The 22,738-nt window shown below is 39.6% G+C and overlaps 1 protein-coding gene across 1 annotated transcript; it reads left to right on the plus strand.

The window, feature by feature from the left end:
* The first annotated feature begins 1,346 nt into the window (after positions 1 to 1,346).
* Positions 1,347 to 21,146, plus strand: cracr2aa (calcium release activated channel regulator 2Aa). The gene is made up of 18 exons (XM_071518112.1): positions 1,347 to 1,469; positions 5,169 to 5,589; positions 7,888 to 7,999; positions 8,100 to 8,286; positions 9,667 to 9,813; positions 10,539 to 10,629; positions 10,757 to 10,852; positions 12,759 to 12,946; positions 13,627 to 13,698; positions 14,657 to 14,702; positions 14,905 to 14,990; positions 15,315 to 15,675; positions 16,149 to 16,281; positions 17,204 to 17,285; positions 17,679 to 17,793; positions 18,206 to 18,307; positions 18,831 to 18,907; positions 19,391 to 21,146. Exons 2-18 carry the CDS (start codon positions 5,359 to 5,361, stop codon positions 19,476 to 19,478), a joined length of 2,214 nt encoding a protein of 737 aa, XP_071374213.1. The 5' UTR covers positions 1,347 to 1,469; positions 5,169 to 5,358; the 3' UTR covers positions 19,479 to 21,146.
* Positions 21,147 to 22,738: the final 1,592 nt, after the last annotated feature.

Genomic DNA, 22,738 nt, shown 5'->3' on the forward strand with positions numbered 1-22,738 from the left:
GTCCAAGTCCAAGTCCCCAACTCTGGTACTACAACTGCACAACTATTATACTATGGTCCCTGGTACCGTCATTACAAACATGTAATTTCTCATGCGCATTTGACAGTGAGTCATTGTCTTTTTTTCATAATTTGACATTTGTTTCCACAAAGTTTGGTTAGAAAGCAATAATGTATTCTTTCTTTTTTTGTACTTGCACCTTCAAGTTTGTCATTGTGATTTTTGTCTAGCTTTTTTGGCAGTGTGCCCAATATGCTTTTGACTCTTGACTTCACCTGAAAGTTAATTAATTCCTTGCATTCGGCACTAAAACAGAGTCATTAGAGAGCAACAGCATTCTTCTATATGTGCCATATGTGCCATGCACCACTTGGTGGCACCTTCCTCTTGTTTAAGCATTGACATCCTTAAGCAGTTGGAGAGAATGTAAAATAAGCTATTAACAATTTCCAGTATCATTACTTCCTTATCTTGATTTTTGCTGAATACTGACGTTCTTATCACACAGGCGTGGGTATATCATTTGAGTAAATACCTTTATAATCTATGGCTATTAGTATCTTACTAAAACCTTAAAATCTATGGTTTCTGAAATAAACAAGGTGGACAGACCACTTGCACTGCATAAGCATTTCAAAGGTATCATGGCTTTCAAGTGGAAAACTGATGTTGCCACAGTTTTCTGCAAAATACTCTGTCTATATGGGATGCAACTGCAGGCTATGAGTTCAACTTTCAACTTTATTTGTCCCCGGAGGGCAAAGAATTGCATACAAAAATAAAGTGCCAAAGTGTTACGCAAATAAAACAAGAATAACGTGCTGAATTCCAGGACATCAGTTACAAGAACATGTCACCAATATAAATACAACATGAATATGTAAATACAACAGCTTTATGTAAACAACATAACCGACAATGTCATCATAAACAAAATAAAATCGACATAGTTAGCCAAGGTCGGCAACATCGTGAAACATTGTCACAACCATCACCATCATCATCAACATCATCATCATCATCATCAAAGAACTGTACTATCACTGCTACCTACCCCCCTGGCCTGAGTTCAGAAGGGAAATGTATGTGTCACAATTCTATTAGTAGCTTACTAAAACCTTAAACATTGCGTTATTTTGATAAAATAAAATAAAAAAAGATATTCGACCGAAAAGACAAAAAAGAAGCGATCCAGTCTGCCTAACAGGACGAGAGGCAGAGCACTCTCTCCATGCTCTCTGCTGCTATCTTGAAAAGGAGGGAGACTTCCGCTTGTTAGTGTTGCTATGGCTACAAACGATGTCTTGTCGAAGTCCCTCCCCCTAAGTTTGCCCAGTCAGTGCTCCGTCAAATTCCTGCACTTAGTAGTTGATACTTTGTAAACAATAAGTTCACAGAAAGCGGAGTCTCAGGTTCATACAGACCATCCAAACATAGTCTCTCTACTGAATTACCATTTTCCTTCACTGGTACGTATCGAGTATTTTTGTGTGTACGCACTGTAAATATCTTGCCAGTCTTCTGTTTGCTGTCGTCGGCGTAACTATCTTAGGCAAGTGGCTTCGAGCTAACGATAACTTAGTAGTCATCTTGCTTTGTTTGTAAAAGGTGTATTTACACAGTGGTTCAGTGACACGGAGCCTTTATCTGTCATAGGAAATTTCACAATAGAAATATAAGTTTGCCTGAAGACTAGTATCAGGAAGGAAGTGATGATATTATTGTTACACGTGTTTTCTTTGAAACTGGAATCTGGCACTGTCTGCGCTTGACTTATTCTATTGTTTTGCTAGTCACAAGCTTTTCAGTTGTTGTTTTATGTATTTTTATGTGCTAGCTTATTACACACAAGACTGCTTCTTTGTTTATTTTTATGACATTCCTATTAGCCTATAGCAGTGAAATCCTCGACAGGTGTTAGCCTACTGATATTTACTTGGCAAACTGCAGTTGTTCAAAGACTAGCTACAGTAGCCGTGTAGTTACTGTGGTTGTATGTGGAAATGGCCTTGATAACCTCTCCAGGAAGTCAGTGAATTTCATTTGGCGACTTGACCTGTTTAACTTGAAATACCTTCAGCAAAGCAGAGGCTGACGGAGGTAGGAGTGAGATATGACCAACTCTTTGTTTGTGCAGCTCGTAGATCTATGCTAGATTATGTCATGGCCAGGATGTGGACATTGGCTCTGTCTCTCTGTCAAGACAATGGACAAACATAGTCATATGACCGTTATGAAAAATGACACAAGCAAGAGTGACCTTTAATTTTATGAGATTTCTGTTTGAGGATGATGAATACAGGCTAGTCTTTGCCTCTTGTGGTCATGACAAGGCCACAAATTAGTTGTCTTTGTATGGTCCTGGACTATAGAGTAAATTTCCTCTTATAGAATGTAGCATATATATGACAGTTGTGTGACCTCTATAAACAGGTAGACTAGGGAAGCTCATGTCTTTTGATCACCTTGTGCGCTGTGTCTGTGTGTTTAATTGGTGACTGTATCATAGGACTATAGAAACAAGATTGGATAGCCTGGTGAACCATATTCGCATAAGTTGACTTTTTCATAGTGGAGTTACATGAACATCTGTTACCTTTTGCTTTTAAAATACAGTTGTATTTTTCTGTAGCATAAAAACTAGGTCTATATATCAATTCATAACATTCTATTTGAAATTGTTGGGCTCAGCCATTAGTAGCTCCTGTAGCTCTAACAACTGCTTCATGTCAAACCCAAAATCAGATATGCTAACTCTATGCAAAGCAGTAGGCTACACTTACCTGCCTGAACTGTTGTTCAGTTTCAATTTCATACTCCTAGCTTATGTTAGAGAGGGAAACACTAAAACAGTGTCTCATGGACGACTTTTACAGGAGAACACTTAAGTTTGGATTTGCCTGGCCTAGTGGTTCCCAAAATGGGGTCCAGGGATTCTCAGAAAAATTAAGAATAGTTTATTTCATTAACTAAAATTTAGCACAATGAGAGTAGAAGAGGGGGTTCATTGGTGTAGTTTAAATTCACAATTCTAATAATTTAATTCCCTAAAATTGATCACAAATGACTATTTTGATCAAATGCTTGCCTCCCTCATGGTTATCTCCCTACCCACAGTACAGACAGCTCTGTATTAAATCATGGTAAACATATGCTCAGGTGTCAGTGGTCCTTGGGACAGCATGGGTGTCCATGGCCTAACGGGTATCTGTTTGGATGTCCTTGACATGAAAAAGGCTGGAAACTCCTGACCTAAGCCATCTGTATGTTATTTTTTCCTGTCTGATAGCCTTTTACTCATCGTAGGTCACTGGCCACCTGTCTCGACACACTCATGCCAAGTGTCAACAAAGGAATTATCTTAATCGCTTATGTAAATCTATTGCTAAGTGCCATAAACTTTTCTATGGCTTTTAGCCAATAAGCTAGTCTCTAAAGATTAGGCAATATTATGTAGCTAGTATTAGTGTGTGCATAATATAGACCTCATTTCTCTTTCTAAGCAACAATTCACCTCAGTTCCCTTTCTTATTTCCTCTGTCATGCTGACACACAAGCCACGCTTGCTGTGGGTTGATGACTTTCCTCGTGAGGCTTTTCACGCTTGCTCTATGTTGCACAATGATTAAGCTCTAACTTGCAGGCATGACGTGTAGACAAAGAGTTAGAGCTTTGTATTCAGAAATGTCAAATATTTGATATACAGTAGGATAATTTAGAGAGCATTTTGAGACTGGTATTTAAGTATTTAGACTCTTCTTCAATTATCCCTCTCAAAACCAAATATTTTAATTATACAACTTTAATAGAAATATTTATTTCATTACTGGGGAAGCAAATTCTGTATGGTGTCAAATATGGCTTTGAATATCTAAGGTAAAAATAAACAATTGAAGCTATAGTGTTTGCAATATCTTTAGTTAAAATTGTATTCAAATACTTATTGCAGAAGACATTTGAATTCTGAAATAAGATATTTGCTTTTGTGAGTTTGGTGAGAGCAGTTACGATTGTACTTATCTGGAGGTAGAAGGGGCCCTAGTATGTGTGTGTGTGTATGTGTATGTGTATGTGTATGTGGGTGTGTGCGATTGAGGCCTGTCTGCCTCTCTGTTTTTTCTGTCTGTCGGTCTTACTCAAGGCCCACATATCTATATTTGTGTGGGTCATTTGATACACTGTCTGATGCTCTCTTCCTGAATCGACTTGGCCAATAAACCAACTCATGGTGTACGACAGCCTCCGGAGAGCAGTCTTCCAAACCAGCGCACACACAGTCTGCACTGTGTGGGTTATACCAGTCAATATTTCCAGGCAGATGGGACCCTTGCAGTCATACCACAACTTTCTTTCAGTTTTGGCTTTGCTTGTCAACGGCCGTAGGGGTCGTGGTCGCTGAAGGAAAGAGGAGAGCAGCGGGCTTTTGCAGGTGTACAACACACAGCGGACCATGTTGAACACTGTGTACATGTACAACCATATCTAGAGCAGACTGATTATATAAGAGTGTGTGTGTGTGTGTTTGTGTGTGTGTGTGTGTGTGTGTCTGAAAAGAAAGGGTGGCTTACCCGATGAGGTAGCTAGATCATCCATGGTTAAGGTTAGGCAGTGTCACTTCTGTTAACTTTTTATTAACATCAATGAATATTTAAATTTACTTAATGTAATAAGGAAGATCATGATAACCCCATAACTTTGAATGTAGCCATCTGCTTTCTGTATACACTCATGGGATGTTTCTAAACTCTCTTGGCATATTTGGTTTACTGGTACAGCCTAACTGAGTGAAACTGTATTATGATTTCCGTCTGATATCTGTATCTGATATGCGTAAATACACTAGTTAAATTCTCTAGTGCCTGCTCTTTTAATGTGTGATTGATTCAACTGCTGAAGATGATGGTAAATGATATAGCCATGATTTGTTTTTTCATCTTTTTCTATGATTGATGATGATTAAAGTTTTTTTTATGCATTTCATACTTAGCTTTTGACATAATGTTCTTTTGGAATTTAACATGCTTTTGATGCACAACTTCATTATTAAATTAAAAATAAATAAGACCACATTGAGTACTGCATTATATAGTACAACCATAAAGTATATTCCCTGTGGGGGGGTTTTAGACCTATTTAAACAGAAGTCTCTCCTTCTGTCTCTCTCCTAGGCTTCATCGACTAATTAAAGAGGCGGTTGCTAAGAGATGACAAGCACTGACATTGCTGAAAGCCTCTGATGTACAGCAGCCTGAAGCTCCACTTCTCCTGGATCTCTTCCCTCCACTCCTTTGCCTCTACCTGGCTCATGTGAAGGACTCGGAGGGGAGAGACGCATACGTAAACAGACTCACAAGCACCATGGCAGCTTTTACTGCTACCTGTGCCATTACCAGTACCACTACCACCACAGTGGCCCGAACTGTCCGGCACCGGCGCGGAAGCACCGAAGAGGCTGGTGGATGTGAGAGTGACTGGCGGAGGAGCGAGAATGGGGACGGGGGACATAACACTATCCTGGAGAAAACCCATGAGTTCTTCCAGATCTGCGACATCGAGGACAAGGGCTTCATCACCCGACGGGACATGCAGGTGAGATCGCTGCCATGGACCTACATTATTGAGCTGTAATGTTTTAAATTAGTGTGTGAAGGTTGATCCTTGTTTCATGTAAGGAATTAATTAAATTCAATTAGATGGTTTTACTTCAACAAAGCAATCATCAAATTATCAATTAGATGCATTTAATACCCTGGAAATTAAAAAAAACACCTTTGATATTGAGTTTAATAACTTGTGGAGAATACCTTTTTTTCCTTTTTAATCAATCAACGGAATATCAGTACTGTTTGGTCCCGTTCCTAGACAGTGGACACACCACGTTTATGTAGACATCAAGAACACCTGTAGCAAATCCACCTTAGATTTGAACTCATTTTTAAGGCCAAACAACTGCTTATTCAGCCAGGCTGGGCATAGAGTTCAGGGATTGTTTGTGCGCTCATTAATGATGCTGAACAGGATACAGGACATGGATAGGACATGTGCTTCTTATTCAGTATGGCATAAAAGAGACCGAGAGCAAGCCACAGTGCGAGCCAAGCACAGGATGCCATGCGGAAGCTTTGTCATGCAGCTCCTCCACTCACATTATTGTGCAGATTCACTTGCCCCTCGGATATTCATCCCTGTTGTGGGTAATCCTTTGATGAAGCACTTGTAGGCTCACGCTCCGACAAGAATATCTCTATAGAGAGACAGCTTTGATCCAGTGTTTATGATAATGGATGGAAATTAGAGGGCTGGCTGGACAGTGGTCCTCTCCCTTTCACCATTCAGATGACAATTTGTGAACGTACTGGAAAGTTTGTTCTATAATATAGCCTAACACTGCAGTGCATCGAATTGCATTTTCTGTACAGCTTTGGGTCCTACATATAATATAATATATAAAACATAATTATATGCAATTTATGTACAGTGTTTTTAGTCTCTCCTTATGATGAAAGAGGGGAAGAAATTAAATGAAAATGAAAATAAATAATAATAAAAATATTTAAAACATATTTTAAAAATTATTATATTTTGGGTTTCAATATGTAATAGTTTACAGGCAACTGTCATCAAAGGTTGTAAATGACATAAGAAATTGAAGTAAGAAGTACAGCTTACAATCAATTGCATCCTATATGCAGTATCTTTTAACAACTGCCTAGATATTTTGTGTAAATGTTTTAATCACAATGTTTTCTGCTGATGCTCACGTCTTGACAATAACTGTCACACCATGACCAACAGGGCAGCTTTAAAATTCTGCACACTTTAAACATTGCTGACATAAGGGATATGTTCTGCCTAGATAACAGAATTTACAAGGAATGAGCAGCTGATAGTCTTAGATGCTGTCCCTTCCCTACCCTGGATACTATGGGTGGGCTCAGTCAACATTCGGAGCAGTGTAAACACTGTACCAAAAACCAAGCCTCCACAGCTTACAAAGGTGTGGCTATGTTGGCTTTTCAGGTTTATTGTCAGGGGCAGAATGTCTTTTGGGTGGTTCTCACTCTGGTACCCCCCTGGATTAACCTTTGGTATGGGAGCAAGTGTCACTATCCACTTCTCAAAAAGCATCTAACTCTACTCAAAAGGTCATACAGTCGACGGGCCGTTGACAAAACACTGGGAAGCTCCCAGGTGTGAGTGTGTGTAACTGCATGAGTGTGAAGCAGTGTGCTACTGAACAATAATGTGCATGCGCAGCAGGGCTGAACAATTTATCGAAATTGCAATATGGCCTATTGCAATTTTCAAATCGCAGGAGGCGCAATATTTGTTAAAGGCGAAATGTGTGTCAAAATACCATTTTAAATGAAATATTGTCGTGCTGCAGAGATGTCCTGGCCTACACATCATATTCTACAGACTTAAGAAAACATCTTTGTTTGGTACAGATCCCCGCAAAAATCACACCATAATCATTTTAATACGTTTTTCAATGAAAATGAGAATAATGATGTAAAAATTATCATTCCCTCTAATATTGCAAATCATATCGCAATTGCAATATCAGTCAAAATAATCACAATTAGATATTTTTTCAAAATCGTTCAGCCCTAATGCGCAGCAAACTTAAATTAAATTAAATTAAAAAAGACAAGCAAATGGATTAAAGATGTTTGGTATGTGACATGCATTCTACGTTATTAGAGCAGTATCTAACTGCAACTGGCCACAGAACTACTATAGAGGGAGGAACCATCAACTCCTCCATTGCATGTGCATTGCAAATGACTCTCCTTACAAGTCTCAAGTAGCAGTTGTTATAGCTACAGTATGGTTAATGTCCTTGGTCTTGTCAATAGCAGCTGTGCTTTGTGTCTTGTTAAATAGAGGCTAAATGGAGAGCTCCCTCTCAGTGCAGATGAGTTGGAGAATGTATTTGATACCCTGGACTCTGACGGCAATGGGTACCTCACACTCGGCGAGTTCTCCTCTGGCTTCAGTACGTTTTTTAATCCGTTTTGTGCTTGAAACACAATTTATAGTATCATCAATAGTGTTAGTCTTGCTCTGAATGTGCACCTCAGATCTCGATTTTCTAGGTGAATTTGCGTTTGGCCAGAAGATTTCTGTAGAAGAGGGGATGGGGGAAACAAACATGTGTAAGAGTTCACCGGAGGCCCTGTACCAGACCCAGTGGGAGGAGAGACTGGCAGCCAGTGAGGATGAAGAGGAGAAACACTTCTGCATGCTTATGGAGAGCCTAGGAGCCAGCAACGTCTTTGAAGAGTGAGTGCTGCTTGTGATTGTGTGCATAACACATATGTATGTGCATGTCTGTTAGCCTGTGTGTTGTGAGGTCTACCTCATATCTTTGAACCCTTTGTCCACACAATAATTTTGTTGACTTAGCGTGAGACTGAAATCAGCTGTGCAATCCAAACAAGAGTCGGAAGTTTCCACTCTCTGTGCTCTCCCTTTGAGCAGTCCATGCTCTGCCTCTATGTATCAGAATGTGACTGCCTTGATATTCAGATCTCCTTATAATATTCTGTTTGAGCACATACATGCAGCATGAAACCTTGGGATTTGAGAGGAAGCTTCTGTCATTTCCAGAAAATCATCACACTTAAAAAGCCTGCTCAGCCTTGCCTAAATCATCATCACTGAGATTACTTTCTCTGCTTAGGTATTTCACACAATGCTAACATTTCACTAGTAACTCCAGCTATTGTCTGTTTAGCCATCGTCATGTTAGGAAGAAAGAGATAGAGCAGAGCCCCCATTGAATGCATGACTAGACTCACCTTTAGCAAACAACTGCAACTCGATAAAAGTAAACCGTAGAGGAGGTGGATGTCAGATTGATAAGTACATCCTATTGACTTCCGCCTACCTGGTTAGAACTGGAGATGTATACTGACATTTTAGATCAGATCACTTTGTGCAGCACTAACCTCAGTTGATATTCACTTCAGAGTTTAGTTAAGGATCAGTAATTGTAGAAGAGTCTTCCAGAAATTTGTTTGACTTGTTCCATTAAGGTAGAGAGGCACATTTCATTGTTTCCTGTAGAAACGTAATTACTCTCTTAGGTTTTTCTGAATTCCTTCATCATGCAGTTTTGTTTTATTGTAGATTTTTTATTTATTGTAGAAGTTCATTATTAAGTTGTCAATACTTAAATCAGTGTTTGAATTCAGAATGCAGCTTTTGCTGTCTTTGCCAATGCTTGGCTAAGAGACCTTGGAACACAAAAGCTTTCACTGAAGCTGTCATGACGAAAGTGGATTTATTTTTATTTTTTTAAATAGTGAATGGATATTTTAAGGCTAAGAACATCTTGGCCAAATGGTTGCCTTTTATAAAAGCAAAGCCCTGGTCTCAGCCAACAGACAGCCACTATCATCTGTTACCTGCTGCCCTTTGTGTGTCTGATTGTGTGTGATTGACCTTGGCCTAGTCTCACAGAACCCACTGTAACATTTTGTTCCCGTCGTTTAAGCACAGTTCAACTTCTCCCCATCCTCACCACATTGTCTTCTTAGTAAAAGGATAGCACTACCTACTGAAATCTCATACCAAAGACAGTACATGTCATTAAAAAAAAAAAAAAAAGACATCTGACAGTGAGACTAAACTTGGTTTCACCTCATCCTATCCCATCAGTCCTGGTGAGGTGCGTAGTTTGTGGGCCCAGCTGCGCCGGGATGAACCACACCTCTTATCCAACTTTGAGGACTTCCTGGCCAGAGTGACTTCCCAGATCAAAGAGGCCAACCAGGAGAAGAGGGAGATGGAGAGTGCTCTCAAAAGGTCAAGGGACATCTTTGTGTAGTTTTCTTTATAATAGGGAATTGTGCATCAATAGATATGCTTATTTTTAAGATGTAGGGAATTGAGGAATTGAGGAATTGAGGAATTACTTTTGAAAGAGGCAGGTGGCAGGTATCATGATGGGGCACTGTGGTTAAATTGAAGTTAACCTAGCGGAGGTGTCTAATCTGATAATGTCAGTGTTTTGTGAGAGAAAAAGTAAGACTTATATTTGAAACTATTCCCAATGAGACTTTTAGTATGCATACATCATTGATGTAAGATGGAGTGTGGACATCACTGGATAAGGGTACTGAGGTTGTGACAAGCCCCCTGTACAAAAAAAAATTTGATCACCAGTCAACTTGGTGGGCTTAGGGGTTGTTAGAGCCATTCTCAGAGCTCTCTTGAATTAACACAGGAGTATTTGGCTGACTAAAGCTGGCCAGATTGATGATGAGCTCTGAAGTGGCTCTCTAATTAATGTGCATCCATCATTTAAATGAACTGTATTCATGTAGTTATGTCATACTGGTATTATCCATTGTTATGTTTTGAGCGCTTCAAAGATTAACGTTTGAGCAATAGGAGTGAAATGGTGTTAATTCTAGCCCACAGTAAACAATTGCAGAAACCAAAACAGAATTGGTTTATATGCACATGTATATACACACACACAATTAACATAATGTTCCATATATTCATATCTGAATATAACCATACAGGAAAGCAGCAACACATGATGATGAGATCCAGCGCCTATATGAGGAAATGGAGCAGCAAATAAAAAACGAAAAAGACCGCATTCTGCTGCAGGTACAGACCTATTACTAATGTTGTGACTGACTTCTCTCTTTGTTCCTGACACATATTATAATATCTCCACCTTCCCCTCACCTTGTGCTTCATCCTCTTGTCTCCCTCTGTACTCCCTATACTGAAGGATTATGAGCGGTTCCTGTCTCGCAGTCAAGACCTGGAGATGCAGCTCTCCAGTAAGGAGAAAGAGCTGGAGCACCTCTTCCAGAAACAGAGGAGGGTGAGTGAAAGCAAGAAAAAGCGCCTCCCACTTAGAGACAGATGGATAGATAGACAGATACTTTATTTATCCCTTAAGGAAATTCAACTGTCACAGTAGGAACACACTTGAGACACAGTAAACAACGTAACAAAATGCTATAATAAAGCTAATAAAAAAGTAGAAATTAGAAATTAGAAGAATAGAAATTCTACAATATGTGTAGCATAAAACATCCTTGAGTGACATTCAATATACAGTTTTAACTCGTAAAAGGCTGCATTCACTTCCCACATTATGGCCATGGAAAGGTTTGTTCTGCACAGGTTTGTGTCACACCTAATTTTTTACAGACAGAAATGTACAGAATGGCATCATCACATACTCATAACCACAATCTAACTATTGTGAAAAAATTGGCAACCAAGATGGGTTACATCACAAGTTAATTGATTTGCACAGCACCATTTGTTTTCCATTAACACGCAATTAGGAGGAGGTGTTATTCGGACAGTTTTATCAAATGCTTGTGTCAGGCATCCAACCAATGCTTCTCCAATGGGTTTCTGTTGCAGCAGCAGCTCGCCTTAATAGAAACTGATGGATGTTAATAGGTGCTGTCACTACTCTATTCACAGAAATCCACTCAGGCTTTTAAGGCTAATTAGTGAATATAAATTAATTTTGGTCAAGTCAACAAGGACCATTCTTTTCCTCAGAGCTGCTTAGCACCTCTAATTACTTTGTCAGCAGTTGAATGCCCCCTCTTTACCAGAGCAGACATGCAGACATTGGTTTATAGGCTGGCACAACTTAAAAGCATTTAGCATGGTTAACGCTCCCTATTGTATCTATACTGGGGTGTGTGGTTCAAAGGCAGCATGGTGGTCTATATTTAGAGGCAGACTGCTGTCGGACAGTAGTTTTATCTATGTGTCCTCCTCACATTATGCCGTCTCCTCCTCACAGATGTGCCAGCCTAGTCTGTGTTGGCCATTCTTAATCACATCATATTCATCTTTTGACTTTGGGTTATCATGGTCATTGTACATTCATCAGCCACACACTATCTGACTTAGCTCAGAGCACAATGGTTCAAATGGCTCTTGTAATTTCTAATCAAATATTATCAGATTGTGTTTGCTTGTGGCTAATTTTAACCTCACAATCATCCATCTGTTAATGGTGTCCCTTGATATCCCCACTAATGTCTCTTAAAGCTTTGGAGTGTTAAGAAACCTAGAAACAACCACTTGACACCCCTTTTCTTACTGTATTCCCTTGGACTGTATCTCTTATTTTCCCTGAAATTATCTGAGGATTTCTTGTTCCTGAGTGTGGACTAGCGCTTGACTGATATGGGATTTTGAGGGCTGATACAGGTACTGATACTTTTGGATTGAAGCTGCGGATAGCCAATATCTTATGATTTTTTTTTTAAAAATGACAAATATTCAGTTTTTCCCCCAGAATTGTAATCTTGGTAGAGTGAAAAAGCCTCTGAAACAGTATTTAGACCATCTGACACTAAAATTCTCAGTTGAATTAGTGTGCTATGAGTTAGCAGCTGATTTATTGCAGGGTGATCTACCCCACCTATTCAATTGTAGGTGAAACTCCAGGATACATTAGGCCTTTGAAGAATTAGTTTGTAATGAAGAATTAATTTGCAGAAATTATTATTGAAAAATTAAATAAATAAAATGTGCAAAGAAAATGAAATGTCATTGTCGGTGTTACAGACTGAAGTTGAAGTGGATGACGCTGGCTGGCCGATATTAATAATGTACATAATCCAATAATATCGGCCAGATAAATGCGTTTAACCCTAGTGCAGACTGCACTGAAACAATTTCCAACTCTGTTTGGCATGGCAATAAAACCTGAAGATTTCTTGACTTCCTCTGTGTGTTTTTTGACATTCCAGTTGGAGTGTCAGTGCCAGGACCTGCACAGTGAGCAGCATGTGACCAAGGTGGAGAATGTGAAGCTGAAGCAGACGAACGACGAGTTAGCACGGGACCTGGAACACTCCAGCCAAGAGCTGATGTTGGCACAGGAACAGCTGAGTCTGCTGCAGGAGCAGTCCTCACGCCTCCACGAGGAGAAGGAGATGTGAGTTGTAGCGGGTCTCTTTTTACCTGGGCTTCTTATAACTTCCTTATTTGGCCCCTCATTTTTAATTTGTGATCAGGATTCAATCACATTCCTTGTGTCCAGAAGAGGGCGATGTATTTGCTGCATACACATAGAGAGGCAGGAAAACACAACAGTGTGGTACACACTCATACCCCGTTCATAAATTCCCTTCATCTTTGTATTGTCAGTGAACCAAAGCTAAAAAATCTATTTTGTATTTTTGTTAGCCTGCCTGTTATGATGGTACCAATGTCAACAAAATTGCAAAAATCAATTACTTGGTAAAGCTGACAGGCATGAAGATAGACTTGTAGCAATGATAGCCATTTTGCTTGCAAGTGCCCTGATGATTTGTATGTGTCTATATGCTTATGATTCCACTGAAATTTAGCCTGATAATTGTCAAATATACATCAGTATTCGTTTTTGTTTGTAAGTCTTAGGCCCTGATGTGATATTTCTAGTTGTTTTTGCCTTTCTCTGCATGGTCTCATGAACCTTGACTAAACGATGCCTAATCCACTTTGATGTTATCATCATCAAACTTGAATTTTCTCACCAGGTTTTAATAAAGCGTAACTAGAACACATGTCAGATTAGTCACAGAGTGTTTCCCACAGCCACTGTAATAGCGAATACATTGTTGTTCAACACAGGGAGATGTACAGAGTGACTGAGGGGCTGCAGAGAGAGCGAGCGAGCCTGCTAAAACAACTGGACTTGCTGAGGTATGGATCAGGAGAGTAATAGAGGTACAGATGGACCCACTGCAGAGAACTATTTAGGCATTAAACCATTTAACCAATATACAGAAAAGTGACATGGATATTGTTCTTGTGAATAGCATAACGATTTGATTTAGTTGCAAGCCCACGCTGTGCTGTGCTCAGCAAGTGTTCTATTGCTTTTATACTCTGCAACAGTGCTTCAGTATTTTTAGAACATCATAGTGACAGTGAAAGTGTCTAGTGTTTGTCTTTTTTTTTTATTGAGGTTGTTGTTTCACTTGGGTGAAAATAGACCACCAAAAGTTTGCCACTGCTGATAAATTTAGTGAAAAAGTACCAATAATTTTGTGACAAATGTAAAATGTACAATTACACCATTGTTGGCAATTCACTTTATTCCAGAATGGTCACATTGCAAAGCAAAACTGACAAATTTCAGAGCTTCAAAAGTTGTTTATCAAGAAGACTTGCTGAGCGTGTAAGCTCCTTTTCAGAAATGCTCTGCTTAACACTCTATTAGTTACAGACATTTCTACCTGGGAGCTGCTCATTTCACAGTCTTCTACTGCTGGCCAACTCCCCTGATACAGCTGGGGGTTATGTGCCTTCTTCAACATAGTTGTGGGAGCAGAGAGTGTTATGCACTCACTTCCCTACCAATATTTTCATAGCTGGTCCAGAGATTCAAGCACAGAGCAGATACTTCTCTAACCTTTAGCCTCCAGGCGTATCATGTATACCCATGAGGAGACCTTCCTCATGAACGGGAAGGAGAGCAAGACACATGATCAGATCCATCAGATCAGGGCTGATTCTCATTCAAGTGCTGAATAGCAAACAGTACTTCACAACAAGGCCAAATAATTTTAAAATGAACATGATAGAATATTGCATAATAAGCCAAAAAATGAATGTTTTCAGTCTGTCTTCAATATATATATTTCTTTGTCATATCCAGGGAAATGAACAAACATTTACGAGATGAAAGGGATATGTGCTATCAGGTATGTGTTTATGTGCAACAGCAGAATGCATTCACTGGATTATTTGAATTTCTCTTGCATCTACCAAATGTATCCTGTTTGTAGGATTGTAGAAACAAAAATAGGTGAAAGTGATCACCAGAACCCAGAACCCCCCCCCCCCCAGTCAGTGGATCTCATACCACAATCTGATACAAAAATGATTGATATTTTGATTCCACAGAAACCAAATTCTAAGAAAACACCAGCTTGGAACCAGAGGCCATTACTAAATACTGTGAAACACACAAACAGAAGCATCTTCAAAAGGTAAACCATTACTGAGGAATGCTTTTAATACAAATTACATTAGTCTTCTCTGTTGAAGCCATATTTATATTGACAGTCCAACAGTGAGGACATGTTTATTTTATTTTATTTTATTTTATTTTATTTTATTTTATTTTATGTTTTGATAAAATATATGAAAAAATGTGTCAAATGGAAAATATTGTATGTATTTGACAGGCCTTTATTTTTACATCATTAATATGTGATGCCTCCTCATTTTCAAAATTTTCAGAAATAAAGACGTATGTATGATGTCTGTTTAGTTCCAATTAGTAACTGTAGTGTGTCTCTTTATATCTGTAGTGAGGATGAGGAGGAGCTGGCCCCCAAGAGGCAGAGCATAGTGAACGGCTCCTGCCAGGAGGAGGAGACGATAGACGTCAGACCTCCAGCCCACAGAGGCCACCTCCAGAGGATCATCTCCATCGAGGAGGACCACCTCCCCCACTTGCTCCAGGACGGCTGTCAGGCCCAAACCCCGCTCCGGGAGTGGAGCGAGGGAGAGGAGGCCGCAGACGAGGAGGAGAACATAGACTTAGTGATGAGCGATATCTTCCCTATTTCGTCATCTGCCCAGCAGCAACAGCCGGAGAGAAATGTGGGAGAAAGGGACGCCCCCACCTCTCCTAGGGGTCAGCCTGTTGGCAAGGAGACCAGCCTAAATGTAAGCCTGTGTGCACTGAGTGACCCTCGTATACACAAGGGGATGCTTGATATAGAATAATGGTGACTTTGTTTGTGAATACAAACCAATGCTGCGACCAATGCTTAAAGAGGGCAAGAATAAAGTTACTGTAAGTTGTCTTTACACATGACTGTTTCTTTGAAATGCAGAAAGCTCCCCTTTTCCTCTGAGGTTAGCTTGACAGCTTTCTGTTTGACTTTGTTTTTTATAAACCCAGGTTAGTCTGTATAGTACAGTATGTTCAAGACTCCTTTTTTCCAGTCAAATCAGGCAATAGATAAGGGGGAGACAGGTGTTGAGTTTCTCAGCGAGAGGATATGATTATGTGCAGTATGTGTGACCCGGCTGTAACCTACCCCACACAAAGAACTTAGCCACTTCGGTGACTGTTCAATGGGAATTCCCATGACCTCCCTCCAATCCCTGCTCCCATAATCTCTCTGTTTATTCAGGAGGAGGGTGCTGCCTTGCCACCTGACCGCCTCTTCAAGATCGTTCTGGTGGGGAACTCTAGTGTAGGAAAGACCTCCCTCCTTAGGCGATTCTGCGATGACTGCTTCTACCCTGGCACTTCTGCTACTGTGGGTAAGTAGTAGAAACACACACATGCAAGCCCCATGTCAGTTCCTGTGAACGAAGGCATCTAAACACCAAGCCCTGTGGTTGACCACAGGCCCTCTCACCCCTCATTGTGTTGGCCTACTCAGCTCTTAAATGTGTCAATTGGTTTATCACTGTGGAAAGTAGATTACAAATGCCTTTTTCAGTTAGACTGAGGGAGCAGTGTCAGCAATGCAAGGTCACAATATGAAGCTGAATAGACTTTTAAATGGCCTATACACATAGTATGTTGTGACCCCCTTACTCTTATACATTATCCTAGTGTATATCATGACCCGCTGTGTCATGGTTTACACTAGGACAGTGGTTCTCAAACTTTTTGAACCAAGTACCACCTCTGATCAAAGCAAAGTGTCCAAGTACAAAAATATTCCAGTCATCTGGCGTACCACCAGGGGGCGCTCCACGTACCACTGGTGGTACACGTACCACAGTTTGAGAACCACTGCACTAGGGTATGTCATGTAATCACTTAAAATTTAGAACCATAATATGAACTGTTGTACCTCTGTATGTAGACCTGATATGTTTCAGAGATCACTCTGGCCAGACAGCATCACATGAAAAGGCTTGTGATGTCACACTGTCTGTCAAGGGTCCTGTAATACCCCGGTGAAAACAAAATGTTCGGGGACTATCCAGAATAAAACCCTCAAATCAGAGTTCATTCAGAAAACAACAGATAGATAGAAACAACAGAGCATATCCTTTTCTGTATGAACTGTCTTGTTTTAAACATTTGATACCTTAAAAATAATGTAGCAATCATATGAATTAAAATCATTGTGTAGATTTGAGATTTGTATACATTAGTAAATTTTGACATCATGTAGCTTATTTTAAGAACCAGAATGACTGACTAACAATGTCTTTTCTGTATGTGCAGGCATAGACTATAGTGTGAAGACAATAACTGTGGACAACAGCCAGGTGGCGCTGCAGATGTGGGATACGGCAGGACAGGAGAGGTGAGGCATCAATGCATGAGGTGAAGGCAAAGAGGTTCTCACATTTAAGAGTCAAAGCATGTATATTCACATTATAACTCTAATTCACTGTTGTAGGCTGTGGCAGTTTGATAAGGTCCTTCATCTGTCACTTTAGTTCGGATTGCTCACTTCCATTCAAAATAATATACTTTCTATCCGTTCTATCAAAATGAAATGTCAGAGTATCTTGAACTTAATGCACCTCAACAGTTTCTCATTTATAAACATTGTGTCTCACCTCTGGAGTATTAGAGTAGCAGCTGGCAGATAAAGCACACAAGGAGTCTTCTGGGATTTTTTTTTTTGAGAAACACTGAAAACATGATATGACACTTCCTCTCTCCTTGTCTGCCTCCTCCTCCATTTCTTCAGGTATCGCAGCATCACTAAGCAGTTCTTCCGCAAGGCTGACGGCGTGGTTGTGATGTATGACATCACGGATGAGCAGAGCTTCACGGCTGTCAGGCAGTGGCTGACAAACGTACAGGTAAGACACCTTATCACACATGTCACACAGCGCTATCACAATATACTTTCCAGAGAAAATATTGAGCAGCACAATAACAGCTAAAAGGGGGGAATAAAACTTTCACTTGGCATGTTTTGATTCTGACTGTCGCCTTCCTAAGAAATAGAGTACATTCATTTTAAATATGCACCATTAAATCTTTTTACCAGTAGATTAATGTAGAGAGAACATACTGTATATGGGCCACTTGCTATGTTCTTTAAGCGTGATGTTTCTTAGGTCTATGACATGCTGGCTGGCCTCGCCCTGGGGAGCCGAGAACAAGCAGGGGAACTGGTGGTCTAGTCCTCGAGTCTTAATGGACTCCATTAACACAGGCATCATATCTCTTTTCTGTCCATCTCTCTCTTTTTCTTCTCTCCCTTCATAGGAAGGCGCAGGCGAGGACATACCCATCATGCTCCTGGGGAATAAAACAGACAAGGAGAGTGTGAGAGAAGTCCAGGGTGGAGTGGGCGAGAAACTAGCCAAGGTCTGTCTGTCTGTCTGTCTGTCTGTCTGTCTGTCTGTCTGTCTGTCTGTCTCGCCCGCTAATCTCCAGGCTCTGTACTAATGGCATTGGTTTATGGTCAATCAGACCAGAGTCCCAAAGTGGAAACATCTTCTAAATGAATAAGTAAAAGAAACAAAATTGTGGGTTTAAGAGTTACATGTACAAGCAACCCCACATTGATTCTGCAGATGTTTTTATCCTCATCTTTCTCCTTTTTTTTTTTTTTTCTTCCATCTCCTATCCCTCTGGTGTCTTGCATGTAGTTTCTATGGAGATTGGCCAGGGCCACGTGAGCCACCGTCGTCACATGAGAGATGCTCTTATTTTTCATAGTGCTCTCACAGCCATTAGTCCAGCATTTACTTTAATGTTACTTGAGAGGCCTGACTTGATCAATGTGGAAAAAGGAACAGCTGGTCAGACACACGGCTTGTTCCAATCACAGAGCCCTTTCTCTTTTTTTGGTAATCATAGCCATCATCATCATTTGGCTCTCTTTCAGGATTGCCAGTTGATTTTCTATGAGTGCAGTGCATGCTCCGGACACAATGTGGTGGAGTCCATGGTGCATTTGGCCAGGTGAGCAGAATCCATGAAAGTAGTGGCCCTTGTGGGCAATTTTATGCAACAGAAAAACAAAAGGCAGTAACCGTGTTAGACCAAATATGGAACAACCGTCTGTTTGAACACATTTTAAACTGGGATTTGTGGTCTGTGCTGCAATTCATTGGGAGCCAAATATTTAATTTGTTCTCTGCTGGAGGCACAATGGGGCCTTTTCTTATTAACTGAGCACAACACAAAGCGGTCACATAACATCACTCTAATGAAAATATCTGATATTGTTCACAATATTATTGATGTACTCACTTTACGTTGTGTACTTAAAGCAGAGATATTGTTGTTGTGACATTCATGCCAATAAAGCAAATTTGATTTTGAATTTGAATTTGAAATACAGTTGAAATGAGCAGAAAAGTATTTTATTCACTCTATTAGCAAACCATATGTTTATATTACTCCTGTTACTTTTACATCTTTATGTTTTATTGTGTTTCCTAGAATTCTGAAGGAGCAAGAGGACCGAGAGAAGGAGAAGACGGTCCAGCTGGTCAGCAGCCCCTCGCAGAAAAAGCGATCGTGCTGCTAACAGTTAAAAACACAAAGTACTGTCCTCACTACCACACACAATGTGACAGTGTGACCACATGGGCCCGTGAAGTCACACTGTTCTGAATCAGCACAACTGTTTTTCACACTGTCTTGGTCCTAGCAGCACTCTGTGGTGAATCCAAGACCAGAATATATATATATGGTCATTTGTCAAGGATGTTATTGCACTTTAAGAACAATATAGATTATTTTCCAAATACATGTATTTTCCAAATAACTACAATGGACTATTTTATGAAAATGAATTTTTGATGTACTTTACCTATGAATAACAAAATAAGAAGTTAAAATGTTTCTCCTTTTGAGGAATGGACTACAATAGAGCAAACATTTTAATTACCCATTAAATCAAAATTTTAAAATGAAATGTCAAACTTATGGAATCAAACTGAGTCCCTACAAAATTGAAAGTGACTTGTTTATGTTTTTTAATGTTGGATACATAAATCAGCATAGTGACCACCATATTAACTCACGCCACACACAATGTTTGAACTGGCAGCTTCCTGTTTTACGGAACATGATAGAGCTGTTTCCTTCATAGCAGTTTAGTTTGATTGTAGTTGTGTAATAGGTGTATTTAGCCTTCAGAGTCTCCAAATCTGTCACATTTGGCCTTTTGACTGTGTGTATTCATGTATTCATTCAGTGTTTACCTTGTGTATACTGTATACTGTAATTTGATTTGCCATTTCATGTGCTTTTTTGTAACATAACTGGACTTAACAGAACTTGTGATTTTAGTTGTAAGGTAGGCTCAGTTGTATTGTACTTTTAAGATTTGGAGGACAACACAAATAATCATTTTCCCCCAACAGACCAAATGAAGTGTAGCGGGGATCTATGAATAACTGCTCACAATATTTATTTTATATCACCTCAATGTGCCTCAATTCCAAGGGGTTTATGACACCCGAGGCATTGTTATATGTTAATAATAATCTATGTTTGTTACAGGACACTTATAATTTGTGGGGCTTACATTTTACTGTTTGGTATTGCACTAGGGTCACCAATAGTGCTTCACTACTGCCAAGTCTTGCACATCACTATAATGTATATATGGAACTGTAAATAGCAAAAATAGTCAATGTTTATGTGAATATTAAATGTATATGAGCTGGTTACTATTTATTTCTTCCTGGTATAATGAAATCAAAAAGACGTTTTACAGCACCACCCAGTGGTCGAGTTTGGACATTGTCGTTTATTCAGCTTTTCTGTTGACATGACATTATGTGAAACAACATATTTGATATTTTGAATAAGATACTAATACAGTGTGGAATCAACATGCCAATTTATTTTCATTCTTATGGCTAACAAACTTTATGGCAATCTAGGTTTGTGTTTGGTTTTAGCAGCCAAATGTTTTATCAGCAATAATCATCCTTAGGACTGGGCTTTACTGTGGCCAGTCTCCCAAGATACTGTAAGGATTCTTTCAATACAAGGATTTATTCCTGCTGAATAAATAAGATGTTTCATTATTGATGATAGTTGTTAAGCCTAAGCAATAACTCATTGTGTTGTATTGCTTGTTTGTACCAGCTGACACTCTGTAAAACAAACATGATCAAAGAAATAGTCAGAGTAAACTGTGTGCTCACAGCTGTACATTTTGTTGATTGTTAGTAGCATTTGTTTGCATGCCTTATAAATGATGAAAAATGTTCCTCTCATCCACTTTCTTCCATTATGCCCAAGTCCTCATATTGTACATTTTGGTTACAGGCCTGAGAAGATGAATCAGGGACTCTGTACAGTGTAGAGACATGGGGATAAAGGCTGTTTCTTGGCTGTTGGTAGAATCTCTCTGGACGCTCTGTAATGGTGGACGAGGTGTTGCAGTACAACTGTGTGTGTGTGTGCTTGTGGGGAGGGTGGTTGAGATCTGGGCAAGACAACGCATTTCAAGTATCTGAAAAACTTTAAATGTACTTTATACTGTATAGTTTCCCTTGGTTGGTGTATTGGTGTTTGAGGCTATTTCGATGCTTGCAAAGTTGAACAATGAAGTTTTTAAAAGATTTGAAACCTTTTTTTTGGTCTCTGCCCAGATCTCAGGGATCCTCACATCTTGACTGGAGGGGGGAAACCCTCCAGTGGCAACCTTGGCAATGACCTTAGTAAGAGCACGGGGTGAAGTGGAAAGACATTTTCATTGTTTTCATCAGCTTCAGTACACTGCAGTATGTCCCCATGGACCAACTGAGAACAATGTAGCAAGCTTGGGACTGGCATACAGCCCATAGACTCCAGATCTCACCATGTGATTATATTCAAGGATCCTGCATACGGGTTAAGCCAAGCCGTTAGCACAGGGATATTGCTGGCCTTCAGGTATCATCTTCATTACATTGACTCCTCTTTGGAGCACTCCTTTGTTGATCTAAGATCAGAGCCAGCAGCTGGCTAATCAAACCTCATGAGCAAAGCGAGCATAGATGTCAGGAATCTGGAAGATATTTAGCGCTAGTTCACTGGACATGGATTCTGACTAGACAAAGACTACAAAAGTTTCAGATTTTCAGATACTATTTAAGTTAACATCTAACCTCAAACCAGTAAAAGGACAAAGGAGAGTGACTAGTTTCTATATATGGAACAATAGAAAATATAAGCAAAATACAGCAGTGCGGAAAACAATTAGGTACACTTGAGCACCAGGTCAAGGCATTTAAAATGGGGAAGATATGTAACTGGCATGTCAACATCACAGCTCAAACTGAGACCACAGGACACATTTTGGAGTCCAAGCTGTGCAACAGTGTGACCTTCCACACCTTCTATTGCACACTCACAGAAAGCTACTAGTACACTGACTAATTGCAAACACACATTACCTTTCACATTACACATACACCTACACAGATTTTTCCTTGGCTGCTTTGTTCAATTGCTGTTTTCCAACATTTTAGAAATTAATTGATACAGCTATAAATGAAATTGTTTCACTGATAATCATTCCCTACAATACCAAGTATGACATAAGTATTGACATCTTAAATTGAATGACAACCAAGATGGCAATCAAAATATGAAAAATACAATAATTCATTAGATGGGTTCTATTGGATATCTAACAAAATGCCAAATATCCTTCCCTAAGGTCCAATTATTGTGGAAAACAAATACTTAATGAAACAAATTGGTACATCACTCCATCTCACATTTACACCAATAATCAATAACATTCATTAAGACTAGAAAACATTCTTGACTTCATGTTGTCAG

This window comes from Centroberyx affinis, unplaced genomic scaffold (genome assembly GCF_046629955.1).
Source record: "Centroberyx affinis isolate AG114_WGS23_722 - 3 ecotype Tasmania unplaced genomic scaffold, CSIRO-AGI_Caff_v1 ptg000552l_1, whole genome shotgun sequence".
NCBI classification, from domain to species: Eukaryota; Metazoa; Chordata; class Actinopteri; order Beryciformes; family Berycidae; genus Centroberyx; species Centroberyx affinis.

What these genes read in the sequence shown, in the direction of transcription:
- cracr2aa (XM_071518112.1), top strand. Translation starts at nt 5,359, where the DNA reads ATGGCAGCTTTTACTGCTACCTGTGCCATTACCAGTACCACTACCACC. An exon ending in AAAGGGATATGTGCTATCAG is followed by an intron (nt 14,703 to 14,904) that starts GTATGTGTTTAT and finishes TTGATTCCACAG; the next exon opens with AAACCAAATTCTAAGAAAAC. An exon ending in TGGCACTTCTGCTACTGTGG is followed by an intron (nt 16,282 to 17,203) that starts GTAAGTAGTAGA and finishes CTGTATGTGCAG; the next exon opens with GCATAGACTATAGTGTGAAG.